Source organism: Pleurodeles waltl, chromosome 11, assembly GCF_031143425.1.
Source record: "Pleurodeles waltl isolate 20211129_DDA chromosome 11, aPleWal1.hap1.20221129, whole genome shotgun sequence".
NCBI classification, from domain to species: domain Eukaryota; kingdom Metazoa; phylum Chordata; class Amphibia; order Caudata; family Salamandridae; genus Pleurodeles; species Pleurodeles waltl.
Window position 1 is genome coordinate 930,632,915 of NC_090450.1, and position 24,911 is coordinate 930,657,825.

Here is a 24,911-nt window from a genome sequence, read left to right on the forward strand (position 1 = left end):
GATGGAGAACATTACATTCAAGAATGCGGAACTATCGGCTCCAGGGGCCGGGAAAGCCCGGTACTGAGGTGCCTGGGTCGAAGGCGACATCGACGCCGGTCCCGACGTCTGCATGGTCGGAGAAAACACCTGAGGCCGTGGAACCTGAACACCGAAGGAGGATTAATAGGTGACATCGGTGAAGTCGGAGATGCTAAAGGCATCGGCAGCTGGGGAGAGACGGTGGGACTAACTTCCCAAGTCTTCTGACGTCGAAGGTGACCTCGATCGAGACCTCTCCCTACTCGACCGGCGCCGAGATTCTTGACGATGCCGGGAGTCCGGATGACGCCGATGCGACTTCGGTGAAGACGACTTGCGGTGATGTCTTTTCTCCTTCTTCTTTGATTTCGCCAAAAAAAGCTTGGCCTCACGTTCTTTTAAGGCCTTTGGATTCATACGTTGACAAGAATCGCACTTGTCAACGTCGTGGTCGGAACTAAGACACCACAAACAGTCAGAATGTGGGTCCGTAACCGACATTTTGTCACCGCACTCGTTGCAGGGCTTGAATCCTGACTTTCTTTGCGACATTGTAATGTCTCAAAGCAAAAAAACAGCCAAAAACACTAACTACGTCGAGTAGCAACAGTAGCTCCCTCGAAGATAACCGTTTCGAATGGCACAGAAAAAAGGCAACTGACGTCGGCGAGGACCTCTTATTGCCTGTATGATGTCAGACGGCGTCGCGTGGGCAATTGTGACGTCCTCGTCGACATGCAGAAGCTAGGAAGAAGATTTCCGTCGAATGCTGGTGCAATGGGAGTATTTAATACGTGAGGAATCCGCAGGTAGCTGTATCCATCAGAAAGGGTTGTTTTCTGTTTCCACTCCTCTTCATGCTAGTGATTGAGCCACCAGCACGCCTTATTTGCAGTGAAGCCCAGCTGTCATGAGGACAGTATAGCCCTATACATGGATGACATACTTCTATATCTTGTCGAGCCAGCAGCAAGCGGCCCTCAATCTCTCCACCCTCTTCAGTGCTTTGGGGAGGCTTCTGGTGAACTCCTCCAAAACTGTGTTAGTGCTCCTGGGCCCGTCCAGTGACTGTTTTGACTGGCAAGAGATCATTACCATCCGTCAACTCCGTTTCAAATAGCTAGGTATCTGGGTGGCCTTACACCCTGAGTTGACCTGGTCCTTTAACCTTGAGCCTTTGACGCGAAAGGCCAAAGCCAACCTCATCAAATGGCAGCCACTCCCCTTAAATGTAATGGGACGTATAGCCCTACATAAAATGATGATCCTTCCAAGATTTTTGTACATCTTCCAAAACTTACCGCTTCTCAAACCTCAGTCGGGGGTTTCAGGTTATGGACAGGACTGCAACCTCCTCCCTATGGCATGACTCTAGACCCCATCTCGTCCTCACTCACTGTCAACATGTCCCGTATGATGGTGGCAAGGGCATGGTTAACCTCCACTTTTACTACTTGGCTTCCCACCTTCTAGCAATCCATGATTGGTTCAACAGGGATTAGTCAGACCCGGCATATTGGCTGGAACTTTCCCCATAAGGACATCCCCAGATAATGGATATGCTTTATGGCTCCCCAAAGCACACCCCCAATGACCAAAACAGCTCTCTTGGCTTGGAGAGCAGCCCTACGCCACACTCAATGGAATTCAACACTCATGCAAACACCTCTTTGGCACAGTACCTGGCTACAAGAGACAGTGTCACTGTGGGGGTTCGGGAAATGGGACCTTTTTGGCCTCTCACAATTGGATGATGTCTGGGCGGGAACACACATGTGGTCCTTCCAAGAACTCCAGACCACCTACACCCTCTCCAACACACAATTTTACATATATCTCCAGCTTCACTCCCATATCACCTAAACCAGCCAGCTCCCCGAATTCAGCCAATGGGAAGCCAAACTCCTCATGGGTGCTCTAGGCAAGGGTGGGGTCTCTAAAATTTACTGTACTTTGATCATCAACGTCCCAGGCAATCTAGATCACCTTCAAGTCAGATGGTAGAACTGGATTGCCCCCCTTAAGGATGATGATTGGAGGGACGCACTTATAGTACCTAGAAATATTACCAAATCGTCTAAGTTACGCTTGGTCCAGACATACTACCTATACACTGCTTATCTCTACCCCACCTGAATGCACAGAGAGGACCTTCTCCCCGAACCCACCTGCCCCACTGTGCTGATGCTCCTGCTGACTTCTAACATGTGGTCTGGCTCTGTCCTAGGATTCAAGAGTTTTGGTCTGCAATAGTGGGTGAGCTGACTGAAGTGATGGGGTGAGAGGTCCCCTTTAAGCTTCTACTGGGGATGCTTGATGGCTCCAGGGGTATGAGGGCTGATAAAACTTTTCTGAGCATGGTCCTTATGGTTGTTTTTAGAAATTGGGTTTTTGGTTGGAAGTCAGATTACCCTCTGTCCAAGCAAGAACCCTCACTCTAGTCAGGGTAAGTCACACACAATCCAAATTATCCTGTGCCCACCCTCTGGTAGCTTGGCACGAGCAGTCAGGCTTAACTTAGAAGGCAATGTGTAAAGCGTTTGTGCAATAAATCATACAATAACACAATATAGCACCACAAAAATACACCACACAGTGTTTAGAAAAATATATAATATTTATCTGGGTATTTGCAGGTCAAAACGATCAAAGATGCAATATGAATTTGTAAAGATATCACTAAAAAGTGATATGAAGTGTCTTAAGTCTTTAAAAAGTAAACAAAGTCTCTTTCAAGCACAAAGTACCTGGTTTGGAGTGGAAAAACTCGGCAGAGGGCCGCAGAAGAGGAGATGCTCTTATTTTTCACTCGGGGAAGACGTGCGTCGTTTTCCGGCACGCGGACCGTCTCCTTCTGTGGATCACGGGATTACCAGATGTCCCAGGGTCTGTGCGTGGATTCCTTGGCTTGTTATCCGGCTGCGTGTCATTCCGGGTGGCTGTGCGTGGAATTTTCTTCGTCGCGGCAGGCGTCGCGTCGATTTCCTCTCTGGAAGGCGGGCGGCGTTGTCCATGCGAGGCCGTGCGTCGAAGTTCCGGTCGCACCGCAGGCATCGCGTCGAGCGGCGTCTTTCTGGATCGGAGTGCGGCAATTTTCTCACCGCGGAGCAAGCTGTGTGTCGAAATTTTCGCCGCACGAGGCGTCCAAATGAAAAAGAGAAGTCTTTTTGGTCCTGAGACTTCAGGGAACAGGAGGCAAGCTCTATCCAAGCCCTTGGAGAGCACATTTGCAGCCAGACAAGAGTGTATAGCAAGGCAGCAGGCTAACAGCAAGGCAGCAGTCCTTTGTAGAAAGCAGACAGGTGAGTCCTTTGAGCAGCCAGGCAGTTCTTCTTGGCAGGATGCAGGTTCTGGGTCAGGTTTCTTCTCCAGCAAGTGTCTGATGAAGTAGGGCAGAGGCCCTGTTTTATACTAAATTGTGCCTTTGAAGTGGGGGTGACTTCAAAGAGTGGCTAAGAAATGCACTAGGTCCCCTTTCAGTTCAATCCTGTCTGCCAGGGTCCCAGTAGGGGGTGTGGCAGTCCTTTGTGTGAGGGCAGGCTCTCCACCCTCCCAGGAAGACCCATTCAAAATGCAGATGTATGAAAGTGAGGCTGAATACCCTGTGTTTGGGGTGTGTCTGAATGAATGCACAAGGAGCTGTCAACTAAACCTAGCCAGACGTGGATTGTAACGCACAGAAAGATTTAAGTGCAAAGAAATGCTCACTTTCTAAAAATGGCATTTCTAGAATAGTACTATTAAATCCGACTTCACCAGTCAGCAGGATTTTGTATTACCATTCTGGCCATACTAAATATGACCTTCCTGCACCGTTCAGATCAGCAGCTGCCACTTCAACAATGTATGAGGGCAGCCCCAATGTTAGCCTATGAAGGGAGTAGGCCTCACTGTAGTGTAAAAACTAATTTAGGAGTTCTACACTACCAGGACATTTAAACTACACAGGTACATGTCCTGCCTTTTACCCACACAGCACCCTGCTCTAGGGGTTACCTAGGGCGCACATTAGGGGTGACATATGTAGAAAAGGGGGAGTTTTTAGGCTTGGAAAGTATTTTTAAATGCCAAGTCGAAGTGGCAGTGAAACTGCACACACAGGCCTTGCAATGGCAGGCCTGAGACAAGGTGAAGTGGCTACTTGAGTGGGTGGCACAACCAGTGCTGCAGGCCCACTAGTAGCATCTAATCTACAGGCCCTAGGCACATATAGTGCACTCTACTAGGGTCTTACAACCACAGTACCCTTCACCCAACCATCCAGTGACTCAGCCTTGAAAAAGCACTCTACATCACCCTCCTGAGACTGGTGAGACAGTATCTGACTGTCCCTGACACTCAACCCATACTCTTCTGGGATGTCTCCACACTCTATATCCAGGACGTCCACCAGGGGGGGAACCCTTTTCCCTGTCACTCTCTTCTAGAGCCAGTAGAGTGTCCCTCCCCCAGTAGGAATATGACTCCCTGTGCCAGTTCCCCAATCCTTCTCAGGGACCCTGTGCATAACGGGCACTACCTCATACTCTTGAACCGCCTGGGGTGTGTCAACTCCCTTCTTCAAGTTGGGCACCACATCTCTGGGCTTGTGCCCTTCTTCAGCAGTACTGGATGCAAGATTTTTGCTGCCACCATCTGAACTGGACTCAGCCCTTCTGGCTTCCAGTTTCAGATCTTCACAGCTCAGCTCCTGAGCTGCAATCCTTTCTTTTTCTAGGGCTAAGGCTCTTGCTGCCTCAGCCCTCTCAATAAACTCATCTAGCTCTTCCAACTGCCACTCTTGAGCTAGGAGCCATTCATCTCTCACTGGTTCTCTTTCCTCATCTGAGTAGTCCTCCTCCTCATAATCAATCTCAGGGCTATGATTCCTTTGGCTCTTTGCTGCCTGTTCCTCTGCCCATTGTGCTTCTCCCCAGGCTACATAGATATCTAGCAGTTCCATCTTAGTGGATCTCCTTGACATGGGAAGTCCCCATTTTCTGCAAAGCCCCCTCAGCTCAGCCTTAGAGAGGGATTCAACAGGTACAAGGTTTGACACATCGTAGTCTTCTGTGAAGTCGGAATCCATTCCCAATCTGACAAGGTATCACAGGCAAAACCAAAAATCAAAGTCCAAAATCAATAATATATCCAGGAGGACGTGAGAGAACCAAAAGCAAAAAGATGAAAAATCAAGTTGACCTTCAACTGTGGGTAGGTAGGGAAATACTTAGCTACTGTATGACACTGCACAAATACAAGTTCTATCCTCACCGCTGATCACCAATGTTAGAAATGGGGTTTTTGGTTGGCAGTCAGGTTACCCTCTGTCCAAGCAAGAACCCTCACTCTAGTCAGGGTAAGTCACACACAATCCAAATTATCCTGTGCCCACCCTCTGGTAGCTTGGCACGAGCAGTCAGGCTTAACTTAGAAGGCAATGTGTAAAGCGTTTGTGCAATAAATCATACAATAACACAATATAGCACCACAAAAATACACCACACAGTGTTTAGAAAAATATATAATATTTATCTGGGTATTTGCAGGTCAAAACGATCAAAGATGCAATATGAATTTGTAAAGATATCACTAAAAAGTGATATGAAGTGTCTTAAGCCTTCAAAAAGTAAACAAAGTCCCTTTCAAGCACAAAGTACCTGGTTTGGAGTGGAAAAACTCCGCACAGGGCCGCAGAAGAGGAGATGCGTGGAAAAATGGTGTGTGCGTCGGTTACGTCCCTTCACACACGGACTTGCGTCGTTATTTTTCACTCGGGGAAGACGTGCGTCGTTTTCCGGCACACGGACTGTCTCCTTCTGTGGATCGCTGGATTACCAGATGTCCCAGGGTCTGTGCGTGGATTCCTCGGCTTGTTATCCGGCTGCGCGTCGTTCCGGGGGGCTGTGCGTGGAATTTTCTTCGTCACGGCAGGCGTCGCGTCGATTTCCTCTCTGGAAGGCGGGCGGCGTTGTTGCCAATGCGAGGCCGTGCGTCGAAGTTCCGGTCGCACCGCAGGCGTCGCGTCGAGCAGCGTCTTTCTGGATCGGCGTGCGGCGATTTTCTCACAGCGGAGCAAGCTGTGCGTCGAAATGTTCGGCGCACGAGGTGTGCAAATGAAAAAGAGAAGTCCTTTTGGTCCGGAGACTTCAGGGAACAGGAGGCAAGCTCTATCCAAGCCCTTGGAGAGCACTTTTGCAGCCAGACAAGAGTTCAGCAAGGCAGCAGGCCAACAACAAGGCAGTAGTCCTTTGTAGAAAACAGACAGGTGAGTCCTTTGAGCAGCCAGGCAGTTCTTCTTGGCAGGATGCAGGTTCTGGCTCAGGTTTCTTCTCCAGCAAGTGTCTGATTAGGTAGGGCAGAGGCCCTGTTTTATACTAAATTGTGCCTTTGAAGTGGGGGTGACTTCAAAGAGTGGCTAAGAAATGCACCAGGTCCCCTTTCAGTTCAATCCTGTCTGCCAGGGTCACAGTAGGGGGTGTGGCAGTCCTTTGTGTGAGGGCAGGCCCTCCACCCTCCCAGCCCAGGAAGACCCATTCAAAATGCAGATGTATGCAAGTGAGGCTGAGTACCCTGTGTTTGGGGTGTGTCTGAGTTAATGCACAAGGAGCTGTCAACTAAACCTATCCAGATGTGGATTGTAAGGCACAGAAAGATTTAAGTGCAAAGAAATGCTCACTTTCTAAAAATGGCATCTCTAGAATAGTAATATTAAATCCGACTTCACCAGTCAGCAGGAGTTTGTATTACCATTCTGGCCATACTAAATATGACCTTCCTGCTCCGTTCAGATCAGCAGCTGCCACTTCAACAATGTATGAGGGCAGCCCCAATGTTAGCCTATGAAGGGAGCAGGCCTCACAGTAGTGTAAAAATGAATTTAGGAGTTCTACACTACCAGGACATATAAACTACACAGGTACTTGTCCTGCCTTTTACCCACACAGCACCCTGCTCTAGGGGTTACCTAGGGCGCACATTAGGGGTGACTTATATGTAGAAAAAAGGGGAGTTTTCAAGCTTGGCAAGTATTTTTAAATGCCAAGTCGAAGTGGCAGTGAAACTGCACACACAGGCCTTGCAATGGCAGGCCGTAGACAAGGTGAAGTGGCTACTTAAGTGGGTGGCACAACCAATGCTGCAGGCCCACTAGTAGCATTTAATCTACAGGCCCTAGGCACATGTAGTGCACTCTACTGGGGTCTTACAAGTAAATTAAATAGCCAATCATGGATAAACCAATCAACAGTACAATTTACACAGAGAGCATATGCACTTTAGCACTGGTTAGCAGTGGTAAAGTGCCCAGAGGTCAAAAGCCAACAACAACAGGTCAGAAAAATAGGAGGAAGGAGGCAAAAAGTTTGGGGATGACCCTGTCAAAAAGCCAGGTCCAACAGTTGCCAAATCCAACACTGTGACTCACTGGAAGACTCCTACACCTCCTACTATTTCCCAATGGTGCAGATGGGTGGAATGGTGTGCCCAACAGGAGAAACCGGTTTATGAGACCTGGTGCTCAATCAATCAGTTTTTATAAAGCTCAACTACTCACCAGTGAGAGTCTCAAGGCGCCGGTAGTGGGTCTGGGCCTCATTCGAAGAGCCATGTCTTGCGGTTCTTCCTGAAGATGGTGAGCTTTGTCCGAGGTGCATGGGTGGTTTGTTCCAGCTCTTGGCTGTGAGGTAGGTGAAAGATCTTCCTCCAGGTGGTTTTCCGAATGCGTGGAATAGAGGCTAGTGCCTGCTGGGTGGATCGGAGGGGTCTGGCAGGGTTATGAAAAGAGATGCGATGATTCAGGTAGGCCGGTACGATGCTGTGAAGGGTCTTGTAGGTGTGGATGAGTAGTCTGAAGTGATTCGCTTTTCCAGCGGGAGCCAATGGAGGAGTTTCAGGTGTTAGGAGATGTGTTCCTGGTGGGGGAGGTTCAGGACGAGTCTGGCGGCGGCGGTGTTTTTAATGAGTTTTAGTTTCCTGATGTTCGTTGTTGTGATGCTGGAGTAGAGTGCGTTGCTGTAGTCAAGCTTGCTTGTGACTGTCTTGTGGCAGTTGTCTGGGATTAATTTGAAGATTTTGCAGAGTTGGCTGAGGGTGTGCCAGCAGGAAGAGATGACTGCGTCTATCTGTTGGGTCATTGTTAGGGAGGAGTCGAGGATGATTCCCAGGTTACAGATGTGGCCAGTTGGAGTAGGTGGACGCTGAGCGATGTGGGCCACTAGGAGTCATCTCAGGTTGAAGTTGACTTTCCGAAGATGATGAGCTCGGTCTTGTCTGAGTTGAGCTTGAGGCAGCTCTCCCTCATCCAGGCGGCGACGGCGGCTTTCATTTCGGTGTGAAAGTTCCTCTTAGCTTTGTCTGGGTCTTCAGTGAGGGATATGATGAGTTGCGTGACATCGGAGTATGACATGATGCTCATTCCGTGACCTCTGACCGTGGCTTCAAGTGGGGCCATGTAGATGTCTCTGCAAGCAAGGTTGAGTGTGGGAACAATGGCTCGGCCAGTTAACATAGGATCCCACGTGAGGGTAGAAATGTGCCAGTTTTCTGCCATCGCAAAATGTCACTTAATATTTAATGCTGTGCTTGATTGCTGTCTAGTTTTCTTTGCCACAATGATTGTGTGTCTTATTGTATCAATGTTCCAGGTTACGAAAAACCTAATAAAATCTGTTTATCAAAAAAACAAAATGAGTGAGTTACATGGTCAAAAGCTGATACTAACTTCACAAAAGAAAGGTAAATTGCATCTGATTCTACCTGCAACTATTTATTAATAACCAGAGTAAAGATGCAAACATTGCTCACTCATGCTTAACCCCTTTATGATCCGAACCCGAACATTAGACAGTATAAACTTATCCTCAGACCTGAACTGTAACTTATTTAATGCAAGACTGCTCAAAAGTCTAAGAGCAGTTTCTAAAATAGATATAGGATGATAACTAGCAGGGTTACCTCTGCCCCCCTTCGTGAAGACAACAAAAATAATAAAATGATATCAGGATTGGGGGCGAGAGCATTCCCTGCGTACAGCGTTCAAATCTCCAGAGTCTCCATCAATGAACTGTATGCACATACATCCACTGAAAGGAAACAAGGGTTACCATGACCACTCACACTGAAGAAAAAAGGGCCTCTAGGCAGGAATTAGACCCTAATAGACAATCATTTGGAGTAAAGAGTCACTATTATCAAAACAAAAATGGCTTTATGATGATGCACCTAGATCCCAGCTGAAATAATTGGCTCATGGACTTGCCTAATTCCTTACCCTGGACAACTGTAGTCACAACATTACAAAATCTCTGGAACCCTTACTAAAGCAGACAGCTTCTAAATCTGCCCATTGCTTGGCACTAAACTCAGACGCACTCAGTAATCCCACATTTATGTAACCTTTTCTTAGGACTATTACCTCATCACAACACCTAGGGCTCTTAGACAAGGCCCATTTCAATTTAAGAGAAACTCTTTCGGCACTGTCGATTACACCAACTATGCTTAGCTTTCATCTGATTCTTTGAAGGCACCAGTAACTGAAGGGCAATAGTAGGAGTAAAATAATAATTAGCATCTGAACTTTGGGAACGTTCTGAGGTATTGTCTAGGTATAGTTATATAGCACAGAGGGCACGCACAAATACCTGGGAGCAAGCCTGTTCCTCACCAATATCCCACCTTCCTAATATTATATATATAAAGCCATTAAAAACAGTGCCCACACATGGAACGAAACAGACCACTACTTCCCATCCAATCTCAACCTTCAACTGAAAATGACAGCAAGTGCCTTATAGTTGCTCATATCTCTTGATGAGATCTGAACATTTGAAGACATTGAAAATGAATTAATTTTAACCAAAAGAAAAACAATAATGCCTGTTGACCCCCTTCCTAGAAAAGTAGAAAAGACAGGAGAAACACTAGCAACATTTCTACTAAGTAAACTATGAAAGACGAAAGACTCCATCAAATAGATTTCTTGCTTGTCAGTTTTCCTGTCATCAGCTGTCCTTTCTGGAATGCCAAGCGAGGGACCTTCAAAGGGGTCTAACTCTTCAGACTGAGGCCCCTCCAAATCTTGGCACTCAAATCTCCACCTTTTACAAGAAGGGAGTATTTAGCAGATATTTTAGCTCTCTCAGGGCAACAATCATCCATAAAAGCATCAAGTTCTATCAATATCTGACGTGTTCCAAAATATAACAGTTTATAACCATAAAAGATGTGGAGTCCACATTTGGCAACTTAGCAAACCTCACTAGCCATAAATATTACGAGAGCCCATCCTAAAATCAACATGGTGCATTTACCATGGGAGAAAGCCATGTAATAAGGCCCCACTTGCTCTACTGGACACTGACTGATTTCCCAGAATACTAAAGGTGTGAATCCATCTAAAAATAAAGTATTTATAGCCTAGGACTCCTGCGGTAGAATAACTTGAAATTACTTAGCAAATGTAATCCATTCCGCTAAGGTCAGTTTGTTTACCAAACAAGCAATATTCCAGAACCTATTCTAAAGGTAAATAGACGGTCTTGTAAGAGATTTGGTGTCTCTGAGGAATTTGTGAATGAAGCCTGTAGTGGGCCATGTGATGGACTACAGTGCTCCTAAGTACGTTGGTCTCCTGCAGCACGGGTGAGTGCTTCAGTGGTTCCCTGCTAACCTACTTGCCACCACTGTTTATTTCGGCTGGGGTGGGAACTCCTCCCCCAGCCTGCATTGGTCCCTGTGGCGGACTTCAGCGCTCATAAGCGTGTTGGGTTCCAGCAGCGCAGGACGTGCATGGGACATGCCTGGGCTTATGCCTGGGCCAAGACTGGGCGAAGGCTGGGCCAAGACTGGGCGAAGGCTGGGCCAAGACCAGGCCCGTCTTCACCCGGAAGAGCCTAGTTCAGCCACTATGACTGTTGGTTCCTGAGAGGTTGTATCTGGTAGCTGTTATAGTTCAACCCCTCCAGCATTACCAAGTATCACTTCTCAGGCAAGGATGGATAGAGAGCTGGATTGTGCTGCTTCTGATCCGCATTTGACGGTTAGTCCCTGTGGACCCTCTGTAAGGAAAAAGAGGCTATTTCCCCGGTATTACTAAAAAGCAGGAATCCACCGTGCAATCTTCCACCAGACTACAGTCTTTCACCAGGGTTAGCCTTCCCCATGTGGATGTGGGTCAATCTAGCCCTTCGGTTGTGGATCGGGAGAAGCCCAACCGACCCTGGGTTAGTGCACTGGATCAAGTCAAAGGTATAGTGTCTGCTGAGAGTATTTAATTCATGGAAAGGATTAGTGCTCTGTAAGGGGTTATCCCTTCCTGTAAACTGGAACATTTGTCATTGTCCGCCCCCTCTACGCAACCTTATGCCCAAGCCAAGCCTAGCAATGGCCCCAGTACCAACTTCAACTCTTGTAGATTAACTCGGGGGCCCTCATCCACTGTGGAATCAACTGTCCCTCCTGTAAATCGGCCTTCATCAGCTTTAGGGGCAGCTGATTCTCACACAAATTGTTTTGGTCACAACTGGCGTTGGTCCGTTAAGGCAAGAAATAGCTAACATTGCAAATGAATCTTCTTCCCAGCCTCTGCCAACACAATCTCAGCCGTTTTAGGCTCTGCCGCTGAAGTGCTGCCCATATGTGGCGGTCGTGGCAGGTGTACCACCCATGCCAAATCACAAGGAGGAAACGTAATGGGAATTGAAAAATAAAGTTTGTCATTGGCTTCTTAGGAACACTGCCTTCTGTCCATTAGAATATAATGACATTCTGTTATTAAGGAGAACTGGGTGGACTGGTAGATCAGTAAAAGCATTAAAGAGGGATTGTGTTGTCGTCAAATGCAGGTCTCCGGACCTGGCGTATCGCCTGGTTAAAACTGGTTGCTGGCCTAGTGAACTCGGTCTTGCTGAGAGTTTCATTCCACTGGGATATTTCTATGGACCTGGCACATTTCACCCCCTTGGACGTGTGGTGAGAAAGGGGAGTTCTCTCCATCCAGCAAAAGTTTAGGGAGCCTCCCCGTCCCTACCTCTCATAGGTATCTGCCACTTTCTGACCTTAATGTTAATGACTGACTTATGCAACCCTTGGTTAAGCAGAGGGCTCCATTACTGCTTAGTGCAGAAGAAGTTGGGGTTAGCTTGAGTGCTTCTCTGGAGTGTTGTGTTCGCAATGATTGTTTTTCTGCTTTGGATGTTCCCAGCGTTTTTCTTAATAATACCCTCCAATTGTGTGTATCTGCTAGGTCCCAATCCCTTGCAATAGTGTCCTCCTCTATTTCTACAACTAGGTGATCTTATGCCTGGGGCTGGGCATCTAACCCAGCTGGTTTCCTAGAACCTTGCCGGTATTAGTAATAAATTGGCATGTCAGGAGTGGGGTGATTTTGTGGATCAATATGACATAAGTATGTTCCAGGAGACCTGGGCCATTTCACCAACTTTCCGGCATCGGTTTGCTAGCTTTGACCAATCTGCCCTGCCTTCTCGGAGGGCAGTCTGACGGGGGGGCCCTGCAGTTTGGTTGAACACTACTTTGGTATGTACCACTAATGCCATCAATCTTGGTTCACTGGATATTTTGTGTGTAACTTTACAGTTTCCTGATGGGGTTACAATATGTTTAGTTAATGTCTATTGCAGACATTAAGGTAGCAAGTCGAGTTTTGTTGCAATTAATGCAATTAATGCCTACTTGCCAACTCTTCCGGTTGGTACTTCAATTGTAACTTTGAACCCCTCGGTATTTCCTCTGATTAACTCTCTGGGGAGGAGGGTGAAGTGTGGGCTGTCCCTGAGCTATCTCTTGAACCTGTGAAAAAACGGTCAGAGGCTGCTCTGCAAATTAATGCTTTCACTCTGAATAATGGTTTGAGAGCATTCAACGGGAGAACACTTTCAGATAAGGATGGGAAGATTACTTTTAACAGACAATGAGGATAATCGTGTAGATTACATTTCGGTGGATATACGTTTGAGAAAGCAGGTTACTGATATGGAGGCGGTTTTGCATCAAGACAGTGATCATAATACCCTAAAATCTCTCACTTAATTCAGTAAGATCTTTTATTCCACCTCATGAGCAGAAACAATTTGATAGGAGGCTTCTGCCAACCAGCAACAGTCGGAGATTAAAATGGAGTATTCCACTCCCACCATTCAAATGTGTTTGTATAAGTTAAATGTTGTTGCCCTGGAAGCCGTTATTGCCTTGGGAGGGAGATCTCTTTCAGTAGGTTCGTTGGAGGCTTTTACAATTATTCATAATACCTTGTTTTGCTCCTCAAAGGACCTTTTTCTGGTGAAGGCAAGCGCCCCCCCCCCCCCCCAAACGGGCCCTAGAGGCATGTTAGTACACTGAGGCCGACAGGTTACCTAGGTGTTCCTTGATGGCTGCAATCAAAAGGGAGTGAGGGCTTCCTATAAGGTTCCAATAGCAAAGGCCAATCAAGATTATGAAGCGGCGTAATGGGAGGTTTTACTTCTTGCTGTGAAAGGGAAAGATCATTATTCTTTCTGTTAAATTTGGCCAAAAGGAGCAAATTATTCAATGCCCCCGCTACCTTGTCACATAATAGCTAGTGCCTGGGTCGAACATTTATCAGGCCTTTATGTGCTTGATCCCGGATGTAATGGGTTCAGTGCGATTTCAGATGGCATGACATCGGGGGGTTGGCTTTTTCTGGCCTTGGAAGTGGTTGTGTGGATTCTACGCAATTATTGGAGACAGGTCTATCACTAGTATTCCGCTCAGTGCTGGTTTAATTAGCCACACTGATTTTGTAATTCGCCCCATTACTGTGAGTGAAGTTATTAATGCTATCGAGTAGATTACACCAGGGAAAGTGCCAGGTTTGGACAAGGTCCCGGAGGACCTATTTAAGGCAGAGAAAGAGATTTGGGACCCTCTAAGTTTTTTGTTTTTTAATAGCATCATGAATAAGTTACCCATACCAAGGTCTTGGGCCAGGACTGAAGTAATTCCAGTTTACATATAGCGCCTAAAGTCTCTTCCATTGAATTATCGGCCCATCAGCTTAATTGACAGATCGCAGATGCTTTTTAGTCATATCCTATTGAGTCGATTGCAAACCTAGATGGAGGACACAGGTGTACTCACTCCTCTCCAAGCAGGGATTAGCACAACAGATCAAGTTTTTCAGCTACAACTAGTATACTAGAAATATGTCATGATAGGTGGTGGCCGTTTATATATAATTTTTGTTGACCTTCAGTTGGCATTTGACCTTGTCCCTAGGGAGGCCCTGTGGGAGGTCTTGACTAATAATGGAATCCCAAACTATCCTGTTGACATCTTTAGAAGGCTCCACATGAATAATTATGCCCAGGTCAGGTTCTGTGGAAATGAAAGACCCTACCCCAGTGCTATGGGGTGTAAGACAAGGGTGTGTCTTAGCCCCAACTCTGTTTTTTGCTTTTTAATAATGACTTGGTGTCTCTTTTGGAGCAAAGCAAATAGGATGTCCCGAATCTGGCTGGCAGGATGGTCCCGGCCCTCCTGTTTGCGGACGACACCTTACTGATATCAAAGTCTCACATGGGCATTCAAATTCTGCTCAATCGATTTGGTGTCTTTTGCAGGCAAAGTGAGCTGAAGTCAATTACAACAAAACTAAGTATATGATCTTAAACCCCTGCCATACCACTCAGCCCCACCCAATGTTACATGGTGTCTCATTAGAGAGGGTTTCCACCTTTGAATATCTGGGGTTTACCCGCAATGAATTGTTTGGTTGGTCTTCACAGATTCTGAAGTGTAAGCTTAAACTGGAGCAATACACAGGTGGCATTTTGAGGGCAGGGAAGGGTTCTAGCTTTCGTCCAATGATCCCTGTGTTACAAATTTATAATCTGCAAGTTTTTTTGGGGGGGGGGGGGTGTCAGGGGGTCACTGTATGGTGGTGAACTTTGGGGGCATCGTAAAGTAAATGATTTGGAGCTGGTGGAGAACCGCTTTTTGTGCCTCCTCACCAATATGCCAGTTAGTACCACTCTTGTCCCCTCTGGCTAGACCTGGGTGTCCGATCTCTTGTCCACAGGGCTAGACTTAGGCCTCTGTTGTATTGGAGGAGGATTTGGTCCTCCGATCAACTAGCACCATTTCGGTTATTCCTAGATTATACCTTAAATCTCCCCAGGGCCGGCAGAATTAGCTATGAGCACTTATGGGGTGTACCTGGAATCTGCAGGTAGGATATCTAAGTCTATGTTAAAGATGGTGTACTGGTGGCATGTAGACGAAGGGCTACATAGGCAAGGGAGAGTGGGCTCCTTGGCCTTTGCTTTCCTGGAGTTTAAGGATGCTCACTCTTTAGAACAGTATATGGATGTTATTGAGCCTCCGGCTGCTAGAGCACTGTACATTAAGTTTTGGATTGGGACATTGCTGGTTCAGTCATTTACGGTGAAATGGCAATGTTTCCCTTCCGTAACAGAGTTGAGTTTCCCATTTTGCCCTGAGACAATGGAATCCATAGAGTGGATTATGTTATTTTGTCCCCAGTACCATGCCCATAGGATGGCCTGGATCCTCCAGTTATGTTGCAATCTGGGTGCCAGGGATTTTAGAATTGTACTAGGAATACTCAGATCGAATAAGACACTTCCAATTGTATTTGCGGTCTCCAGGTTATTATTATATATGTGGAGCCGTAGGTCGAAAGGGTTTGCCTCCCTACCATCAGACCAGATTTAGGGCCCTGATTGTGCATTTTGCTACTAGCTGTCACTGTATGAATGGTGTTTTAGTTGGGCAGGGGTTTGGCCCTGGTACTGAGTATGTATATGATTTGTTGTATTTGTTGAGTTATTACGATTGATGGTTTTACTTGCTGCTATTGCACAACTGAATTTCATGTATGGAATTCTTGGTTTTTTTATCTACACATTTTATCTATATTACTATATTCTTGAATATTATGGATGATCAATATTATTATTTTTATTTTATGCCACCCTTTTGGGGCTTTTAGATATTTATCGAACGGCATTAAGATTTCTCATATTGATGTTGGACGATTTTGCACTTTTATGGCCAAATCGCCGAAATAAAGATGCTATGATGATGGATACTATTTTTGAACACAGATTGTTTTGATCTGGAGAGGAGTGTCGGCTAATTCTTACGAGAAGAAGTGCAAGAGGGAGAATTACAGATTGTGCCTGACCATCGCCTGGCACCCGGACTGGCGGTGTGCTGCATCTTCAGGCACTGCTGCCTGCTATATATATCCACAATAGGCGAGGGCACTGTCAACATGTTCTATATTTTTCCACAGTACCTGTACAGTGCTGTTGAAGTCTGCGGATCTCAGCATGCAAGCCTTTCAGTGTGTTGGCATGTTCCTGCTGGAGAAACAACAAGTTCTTCTGTGCGCTGTGTAAACGATTTTCCAGGTTTGAGGCTGCCATGGTCTCAGCCACCTAATCTAGTATTGAAAGACAAAGAGATACACATTAATCACATTTAAGGAAGAGGCATCAGTACAGCACTTTACTATGCAAAACACTTTTGATGTTTTCAAAATACATATGTTTAGCTTTAAAATTAATAGTGACAAACAAAAATGCTTTCAATCGATTGCTGAAAGCAATCTGATAATATAATTCTCACAACAAAATGCCATTTTGTCAGTTGTAATTTGATAAACTAAGCTTAATATGGGTTGTCATATCTATACTTTGAGGTAGAAATTAGACAAATGTAAACCTTTAATATGAAGCAGATATTGCCTCTATCAATAATGTGAGGCCGTGAAGAAAAAAGTGTTCCTGATGTTTACGAACTATATACAGTCATAAATTTACAAACAATGACGCTGCATGGAAATCATCTGGATTGTCAATAGATATCCTGACAAGATGGCACTGATTGGGCTATCCAGGATCCACAGTGGATATCACTGAGTACCACTGGTATATGTCAATTAAAAGATCTCAGTGACTTATGTTGAGCAAAATAGTTTAAAGTCATCTTTGTCGTACTGTAGTTACAACAACAGTGCATTTTTTTAAGGAGAGGGAGGTGAGCAGATATCACAAAACAAATGGGTAATGGGCACAGGTGGTACAGCCATACCTATGGAATGAACTAGATGGCAAGACAGTTGAAAGGTACAGACAGGTACTACAGGAAACCCCACTCAAATACAATAAACAAGAACAAACACAAAAGTGATAGCCTCAAACAATTGGCTGTCAGCAATGGTGCATACAAGTACACTGTAAGCTCTGCAGAATTACTCACAGACACATGGTGGGACACGTGCTGAACAATGTCCAAGCACAGACTAGAAGAAAGAGGCATGTGATAGCCAAAGATAGAGCTGAGTGCAAGGAGGAGATGGGAATGCAGAGCAAGATATTGAGAACTGAGAGGGAAGTTTAGCCAAAGCACATCGCCTGCATATGTAAATTAATTACCGATTTCAGAGCAGCTGTGGGACTAAGAATGTCTGGAGCCTAAAATAACTCCTGCGAAATAATCACCAGCAGGGTAGGATGCCTGTGGAGAAAGCTGCCTCGTTGGAACGAAAACATCAGCACTGAGGTCACTTGGACAAGCAGTCTGACAAATGGGCATTTTCATCCTGCCTCCACTCCTCCATGGTGGAGCGGCTAATGATGCCCACCCGCAAATGGCCGTGGGCCCTTTGCCAGTATTCGGCACACTGACCTTCAATAGCGCCAGCCAAGGACTCCTGAGCAAAGCTTTGGACCCCAGCCTTAGTTCTTTTACAAAATGTAACACTGGAAGCAGGCACAGATATTATACAACTCTGGCAACTGAGTAACACGCACTGGCCATTATCTCTGCTAGTATAGTAGAAGGCAACAAGAAACTTGCTCGGAGTGCCTCCTACGTGGAATTCACATCATCCCTAGACGGTGAAATCAGATCGCAATATTTCTTTCCATACAAGTGCACCTTTTTCTATCTGCATCATGTTTTAACACCAATTCAGTTGCTCTATACCCTGATCTACCTAAAGCATATCATCCAGGTCGTCGATATGGTAGGAAAAATTATTTTACGAAGAAGTAACCATGAATACATGTTACAATATTTACATTCTCTGGCCTGTCAAGTGCAGATGTGGTGAAGTAGCCGCCGGCTGCAGCACTAATGGGCGAGGTAAACGTTCAGAATATATTTATTTAATACAGGGAGGTTTGCAGCGTAAACATATCTCAAAGACCCATTCTCCCCGGGTGCCTAAATAACAAAATGGCGAATGGTGCCTCCTTTAAATTCAGCAGTTACTGGTTCGGTATTCTAGTGCGGGGAACTTGCTAGTAGAATGGCGCTTTCGAATTTAAGAAAACGGTGGCAACTACCAAAACTGGGCAAAGTATCCCATCCGTGTTTCTGATCCTGTGAGAGAGAAGGGTCAAACTGGCACGGGGAGGGCAAACTAGCAAGAGCAATGCTTGAGAGCCTGTACTTGGTGACAGTGGAGCCATCTCTAATAGAAGATGTACCGAGCACTGGAGGGTTTTGCTCTTCCGTGAGAGGACAGTACCTACGCACTTGAACTTAAATTAATACAAAAGTACCTTAGATTTTGGTACAGTGCTCTACAATTTAGAAGATCATCACAAATAAGTCAGAAGCAAGACAAAAATCAAATCTAAGTGCAAGAGGAGTGCCTCATCTATCTTCCTTCTCGAAGTGATGAAAAATGTCATGGACTAAAGAATTTCACACCATACCCCGCTGATACTAAACCCGGCTTCTCCAACGAGCAGCTTGTGAGCTACTAGTAGCTCTCCAGCTACTTATAAGTATCTCTCCTGTATAGCGCCCAATCTATTAACAAAGAAGCTTTGCTTGGTTGAATAAATATATATATACACAACAATTGAAAGGCATACATTTGAGACGAAAATGGCTGATCATTACCAAGGGCTAGAGTAAAGACTGAATCAGTAATATCTGACCCATTTCAAATAAAAATGACAGCCAGACAAGAGTGCCCATTATCAACTGTCATTTTTGCAGCGGCCACATAACCTCTGGCCTGTGTGTTACTTTCAATGGGGGAAAATCGCAGAGTAGCAATTTCGTGAATGGTTCTTGTCGTCTTTCTATGGCTGACAATATATTAGTGTATTTGCAGGATGCCACCCTGGGACGAGAGAAAGTAATACCTGTACTAAAGAGTTTGGCAGCATGTCAGGTGTCTAGGGTATTTGGGCAAGTCTTGAGTATTACACTCACTTTCACTGCAGGACCTAATCAGGCTGGGAGAATGAACTAAAACGGGAGTCACTGATGTTGCAATATTTAGGAATACTGGAATACAATATCGAGGCGGGTATCGCTGAGGGGAATGTTGGCAGGGCGCTGCAATCCCTGAGAAGCAACACCAGCTTCTGGAACACCCTCCAACTTACAATTATGGGCAGAATAGCACTATCAAATATGGCGGTGCTGCCACTCCTTCTCTATTACATTGTCAGCATGCCTTTCCTGCTTACTACTAAGCTCTTTAAGGAGCTGGATGAACTACTGTTAAGCGATCTGAGACAGCAGCAGACCGATAGCCACAACTGATGTCTTGGAGTTCCGCACAACTGCAATAGATCGCCAAGTGGTTCTCAGATACGCCTGGCAGAAATAACTGGGACACTGAGGAAGCTTCAGGTACCTTAACTTAAGTCACTGCTGACAGAGTCCAGATGGCCTAAGTCGGACTTACCAAGACTGCCTATGACTGCCAGGCACTATTGACAGAAATGCTTACATAGGCTCAGAGTACTCTTGTATATGCCACAGAATACCGATTAGAGTAATGACTGTGGGATGGGCCGACGGTCCCCCAGACTGACGGCCAACAGTTTCAGAACAGTGGGGCACTTACATGAAATAGTCACTTTGAAGAAATGTAATGATATCACATTGGAAGACGGAATTCCAACAGGTCATTTCCTGAACTATGACCAACTGGTGGGGACACTGCACTTTAGGAGATATAACCACAGAACCGCCCACATGCTCCACACTGCAACTTTTACTTACATTAAGGAGAGCAATTAAACATTTACAAAGCACTCACAAACACCCTTAAGAATTATCTAACAGACTTAAGGGAGAAGTGTTCCCAAGATCTGGCTGTGCACTGACAAATAAGGATTGGTATAACGCCCTACGATATACATCACACCTATCTAGAAAATGCTAGTTTAAATTTCAGCAATTCAATTGCCTGCATTAAACATTCCTGGCCCTCATGTCACTGACAAAAATGTACCACTGTGTGGTGTCTGAATTCCCCAGATATGAGATTGAGGGAGTGGACTTATTTCACATCGTTTAGAGTGCCCAGTCATTTCAGCCTATTTGGAAAAAAGTTATTGGAGTTCTCGAACAGGCACGGGACAGGACTGCACTGCTTAAAAAAAAGAGGCGTTCCTCTTAGTGTTTTTTGGCTGGGTCCAAAAAAAAAAAAAAGAAGGCAAGGAAATGGAGTCCTCATTTTGGCTATAGTGACAAACAAACGTTGCATATCACAGACACAGAAGTCCTACATACAACCAGGCTTTAGAAAATGGGCTAGAGAAGTAGCATAGAAGGCAGATTTAAAAGGAGAGGTTTTCCACGTGGAAGGAAGTAGAGTTAGAGGTAGAAGAGAGATATTTCTGGACTGTGAAGAAGTGTTGTCCTTCAAAAATGGTACTGAAGATGATGGACCTTTCTGAATAGCATGTGCAGTAGCCCTGCAGACAAAACGTCAGTCAAGCAGGAATTTCAGAACAGGGTGGTCTGGCAATTAATTGTCTTTGACGTATATAGCAAACCCTACACTCACATCCACTGAACACCATCACAAAGGCCTTATGAGCAGCACGTTTCAACCCCACTATGGAATGCAAGATGCCGTCCACATACACATCTTACCACCTACCTTTGTGTCAGAGTTTTCAGGCTAAACCTGGATTGACCCAGTTGAGTCATATAAACTCTGAAATATCAACGGAACTGTCTATTGTACGTGTTTAAACCTGTAAGGGTAAGCTGACAATATGTGATGTACCTGTAATGCACACGAGAGATGTGTCTTTTTAAAACTGTGTCAACCAATTGGAGCCGAAAAAAACATGTCCACAAAAATAACAGAAAAATCGGCAGCATCTTTCAATGCCATCCCCCACATCGCCCATGCCCAGCGAAACAGATTCGGACAGAAGGTTGATAAACTGGTCCAGGCTAATCTTGGAAGCCAGATAACATATGGAGCTGAACTATGGGTCCTGCATAAACGAGCAGCCAAAATCAGCTCACACAAGAGAAGCCTTTGGAAAACGCTGCTCCGGTTACTGAGAGGCATCTCTGATATTGTCCTGGAGGCAGATGTAAACTACGGTTCAAGCTATGATCGATGTCGACTTTCTGCTGTAAAATAGGGCTTCAAATGATTGCTGCCATCCACAAACTGTCTGGTCGACAAGGCGTGGCATTTAGATATTAGCACGCAATCACAATACACACAATGCTGGAAACTGGATTCGATATTAGAGCCTTGAAGCGCAGCTTAAGATTGTTAACACTAAAAGGCGCGTACTCACCAGTTAATAAACAAGTCAGGAAAAGAGATCGCTGGCCTTATACAGAAACTATGACCAGGAAAAAATAAACCTATTTGATATGTCATAGTTTGTCCAACCATAACAGAGGAGGCTAGCAAATCTCAGCACAAGGAAATGGTTTGCCCAGGCAAGAAGTTCTTATCTTCCAATTAGATGTCTGATTAGAAAGAGACATTTGGCTTAAATAATATCCCGAGTTGCCATTTGTATGCAGAAATAAGAGAAAGGGCCCCAGCATGAACTATTATCAAGGAGTGATTACAAAAACAGGAGACTTCCTCTGCGAGAACCTCGATTCCACAACCAGATTGATGGGACAATAGCTTGAAAAAGGTGGGTAAAAAGGGGCAAAGTAATTTCAGAAATAAAGGTGCACTCGTGGTTCATCTCTCTTTTAATATATTCTCTTCTTTTAAAATATACCAATTCCAGTAAATTCCTTACCTAAATACTCCCAAAGCAATCCCAAAAAAGGATAAAGCCTCACTTCAAACAAGAAAAAACGTGCAATACAGCTTTATAAAGTGAGTTTGAGTAATGCTCGCCAACTTCAGGCAATAATATCTAGTGAAAGTGTGACCAGAGGATCAAGTAGCATCACTGCAAACTGACTGCAAGCAACATACCTCAACACAGCTGAAGTCGCAGCCATATCTCTGATGGATTGAGAACTAAAACCTTCAAGAGAAAACTTCGCAGCTAACTCGTAACTTACTTTCATTGTCAAGCAAGGCACAACCTACCCAGGCTCCTGAAGGAAATTAGAACAAGCAAGCTACTTACCACTATAACCACAGATTCCTCACCATAATATACTCCCAATACGCTAGTCTTGATTCTAAAACTTTACAGCAGTGCTCCCCCACACAGCTAGGTGACACAGTTCATATAAGTACTTGTATCATATCATCCTGAAAATAATGGAATGGAGTCACATATATGCGCCACCCGTTAGCGCTGATGTTGGTTCCTTGCCCTTTCTTTTTCCACCCCTAAGAAGCAGAACGTGAACAAATGTTGGTACTAGTGCACTGAATACTAACTTGGGACCTATTCAGATGTTTAAAAATAGGCCACTCTATAGAACTGGGTGGTGGGAAGGTAAGAAGGAATCTACAGGTAGAAGGAGCACCTACCAGAAACTGGGTTACTGGAGGCAAGTAATTGTTCTTCAAATGGATACTTCTAACTGTAGATTATTCACCTTAGAATTGACACCGAAGCAGTAACCCCCAGGTGGAAGGTGTGTGAAATGGCCTCAGATCAAAAAGTCTTGCAAGACTGAGTGAGTAAAATGTCACTCCCACCAGACTTGGCTGTCAAGGCAGAAGTGCTTTGTGAACACATGCTTCGATGGCCACACTGCAGCCTGGCTGATGTTAAACACAGGCACTTCGCATGCCAACATAGTGACAGCAGCCTTAGCCCTAGTGGAATGGGCCCTGAGACCCTTCGGAGGCTGATGCTTGTTTTTTTTTTTTTTGTTTTTTTTAAAGCAGAGGGGTAACCATTTCAACTGGGTCCTTCTCTGCACAGCCTTTCCTTTATTTGCTCTGGAGAACCCTTCAAACAGTTGATTGTTCACTTGATGGTCCCAGGTATTGTCATTGTAAAAGTTCAAAGCATGCTTGGGGTCCAAACAGTGGAGCCCGTCCTCTTTCGAGGGGTTAGGAGTGGTGGCAGAGAAATGTATTTCCCGACTTCCCCAGAAACAGGAGGTGTAGGGCGAATGCACTGAAAGTGCCTGAAGCTCCCTGATGCAAGTCAGGGTTCTTCCCACTGTTGGAAGACGCCCAGCGCTCCTGAGCTGCCAGACACCGCTTTCTCAGCTTGTGCACTTTGGAATTCAGGGACCCTACCAATGGTTCACGATTAGAAAGATGAACTGGTGTTCAAACCTCCAGAAGCACACAGCCTCCTAACACAGAATCCAGGACCCCAATTTGCTTTGCTTGCTGTAATACCACATGGCGAAGGTGCTGTCCATGAAAACTTGCACTATCCTCCTCTCGATGGATGGGAAGGCCTTCACAGACAGACGAGTGGCCCAGAACTCTAGCAGATTCATGTGGAGATGGCCCTCTGCTGGAGACCTGTTCTCTACCTCCCCTAGATGACCTCCCCAGCCTAGCAAGGATGCATCCATCACCACTGTCAGCTCTGGGTAGGGAAAGGAGAGTGGCCTGATGCTGGACCAATTGTATTTTTTCATTTGTGCTGCAACCACTACAAATCTCAAGCAGTCTCCTCTGAGACCCAGATGGTACCAGCCAGATTTCCTTAGTGATGGGCCCTTTGGAACTTCAAATTCCATTGCAGACCATGCAAGTACTGCCAGGTACTGCTAATGAGGAAGATGCAGGATACAGAAGGCTAAGAAACCTCAAGGCTGCTCTCAGCATGATTCACGATCAGGATCACTGCTTGAACGTTATTGGCTTGTTAACGGCAGAAGGAAAGCCCTGAACTCCACTGTGTCAAGGACTGATCCAATGAATGGAAGACTCTAGCAAAGGAGTCAAATGGGATTTCAGTTCATTGATAGTGAACCCCAATGATATCAAGTGATTTGCCGCTGACCTGTGGTAATCCAAACTGACTGTGGCAAGCCTTTTTTCAACAGCCAGTCATCAACATACGGGAATACTGATATCCCCACCTTCTGAAGATGAGCCACAACCACTGTAATGACTTTTGTGAACACCTACGGTGCACTGGTGAGGCTGAAAGGAAGCACCGCTCCTGGCCTACTTTGAGCCACAGATAAGGCCTTTGGGGCTGCAGAACAGGTGCATGAAAATGTGTTCTATAGGTCAGAGGACACCATTCAGTTGCCCAGGTCCAGAACAGAAAGGTTCAGGGCCAGCATGAGCTTTTTGAATTTGTCCTATGGGTAGGAAGGCATTCAGAAGTCAAAGTTCCAAAATAAATCTGAGCCCCCCTGTTCTTCATCAGAAAGGGGAGGAAACAGCAACAGAAACCCCCCTCTTCTTTTAGAGTCTTGAACACGTTCAATGGCACCTTAGGAGAGCTACTACTGCATGTCTTGTAACAGAATGTGCAGGTGCGTGTGAAGAATCTGCTCTGGTGTGGAAGGAATACAGGGAAGGAGCTGTTCAGTGGGGGGTCAACATCCACAAAGATAGGACCATAGATCTACTGTTGATAAAGTACTCTAAAGCAGTGTCTCCCTTCTCACCAAACGGATAACATATTTGGCCATGTCCTGTCCATTATGAATCATCTGAACAAAGAGGCATTAATCTTCTCCAAGACTAACGGCAAGATCCTGCTGACCAT

The 24,911-nt window shown here is 45.5% G+C and overlaps 1 protein-coding gene across 3 annotated transcripts in view; it reads right to left on the reverse strand.

Moving 5' to 3' along the window:
• The window catches only part of CCDC92 (coiled-coil domain containing 92), a 265,352-nt gene that overhangs the window by 165,794 nt on the left and 74,647 nt on the right, over nt 1-24,911 (reverse strand). For all 3 annotated transcript variants that reach the window (XM_069215015.1, XM_069215016.1, XM_069215018.1), the window contains exon 2: nt 16,304-16,450. In XM_069215015.1, coding sequence (XP_069071116.1) covers nt 16,304-16,433 — 130 coding nt within the window. In that variant the 5' untranslated portion in view covers nt 16,434-16,450. The remainder of the gene's footprint in view (nt 1-16,303; nt 16,451-24,911) is intronic.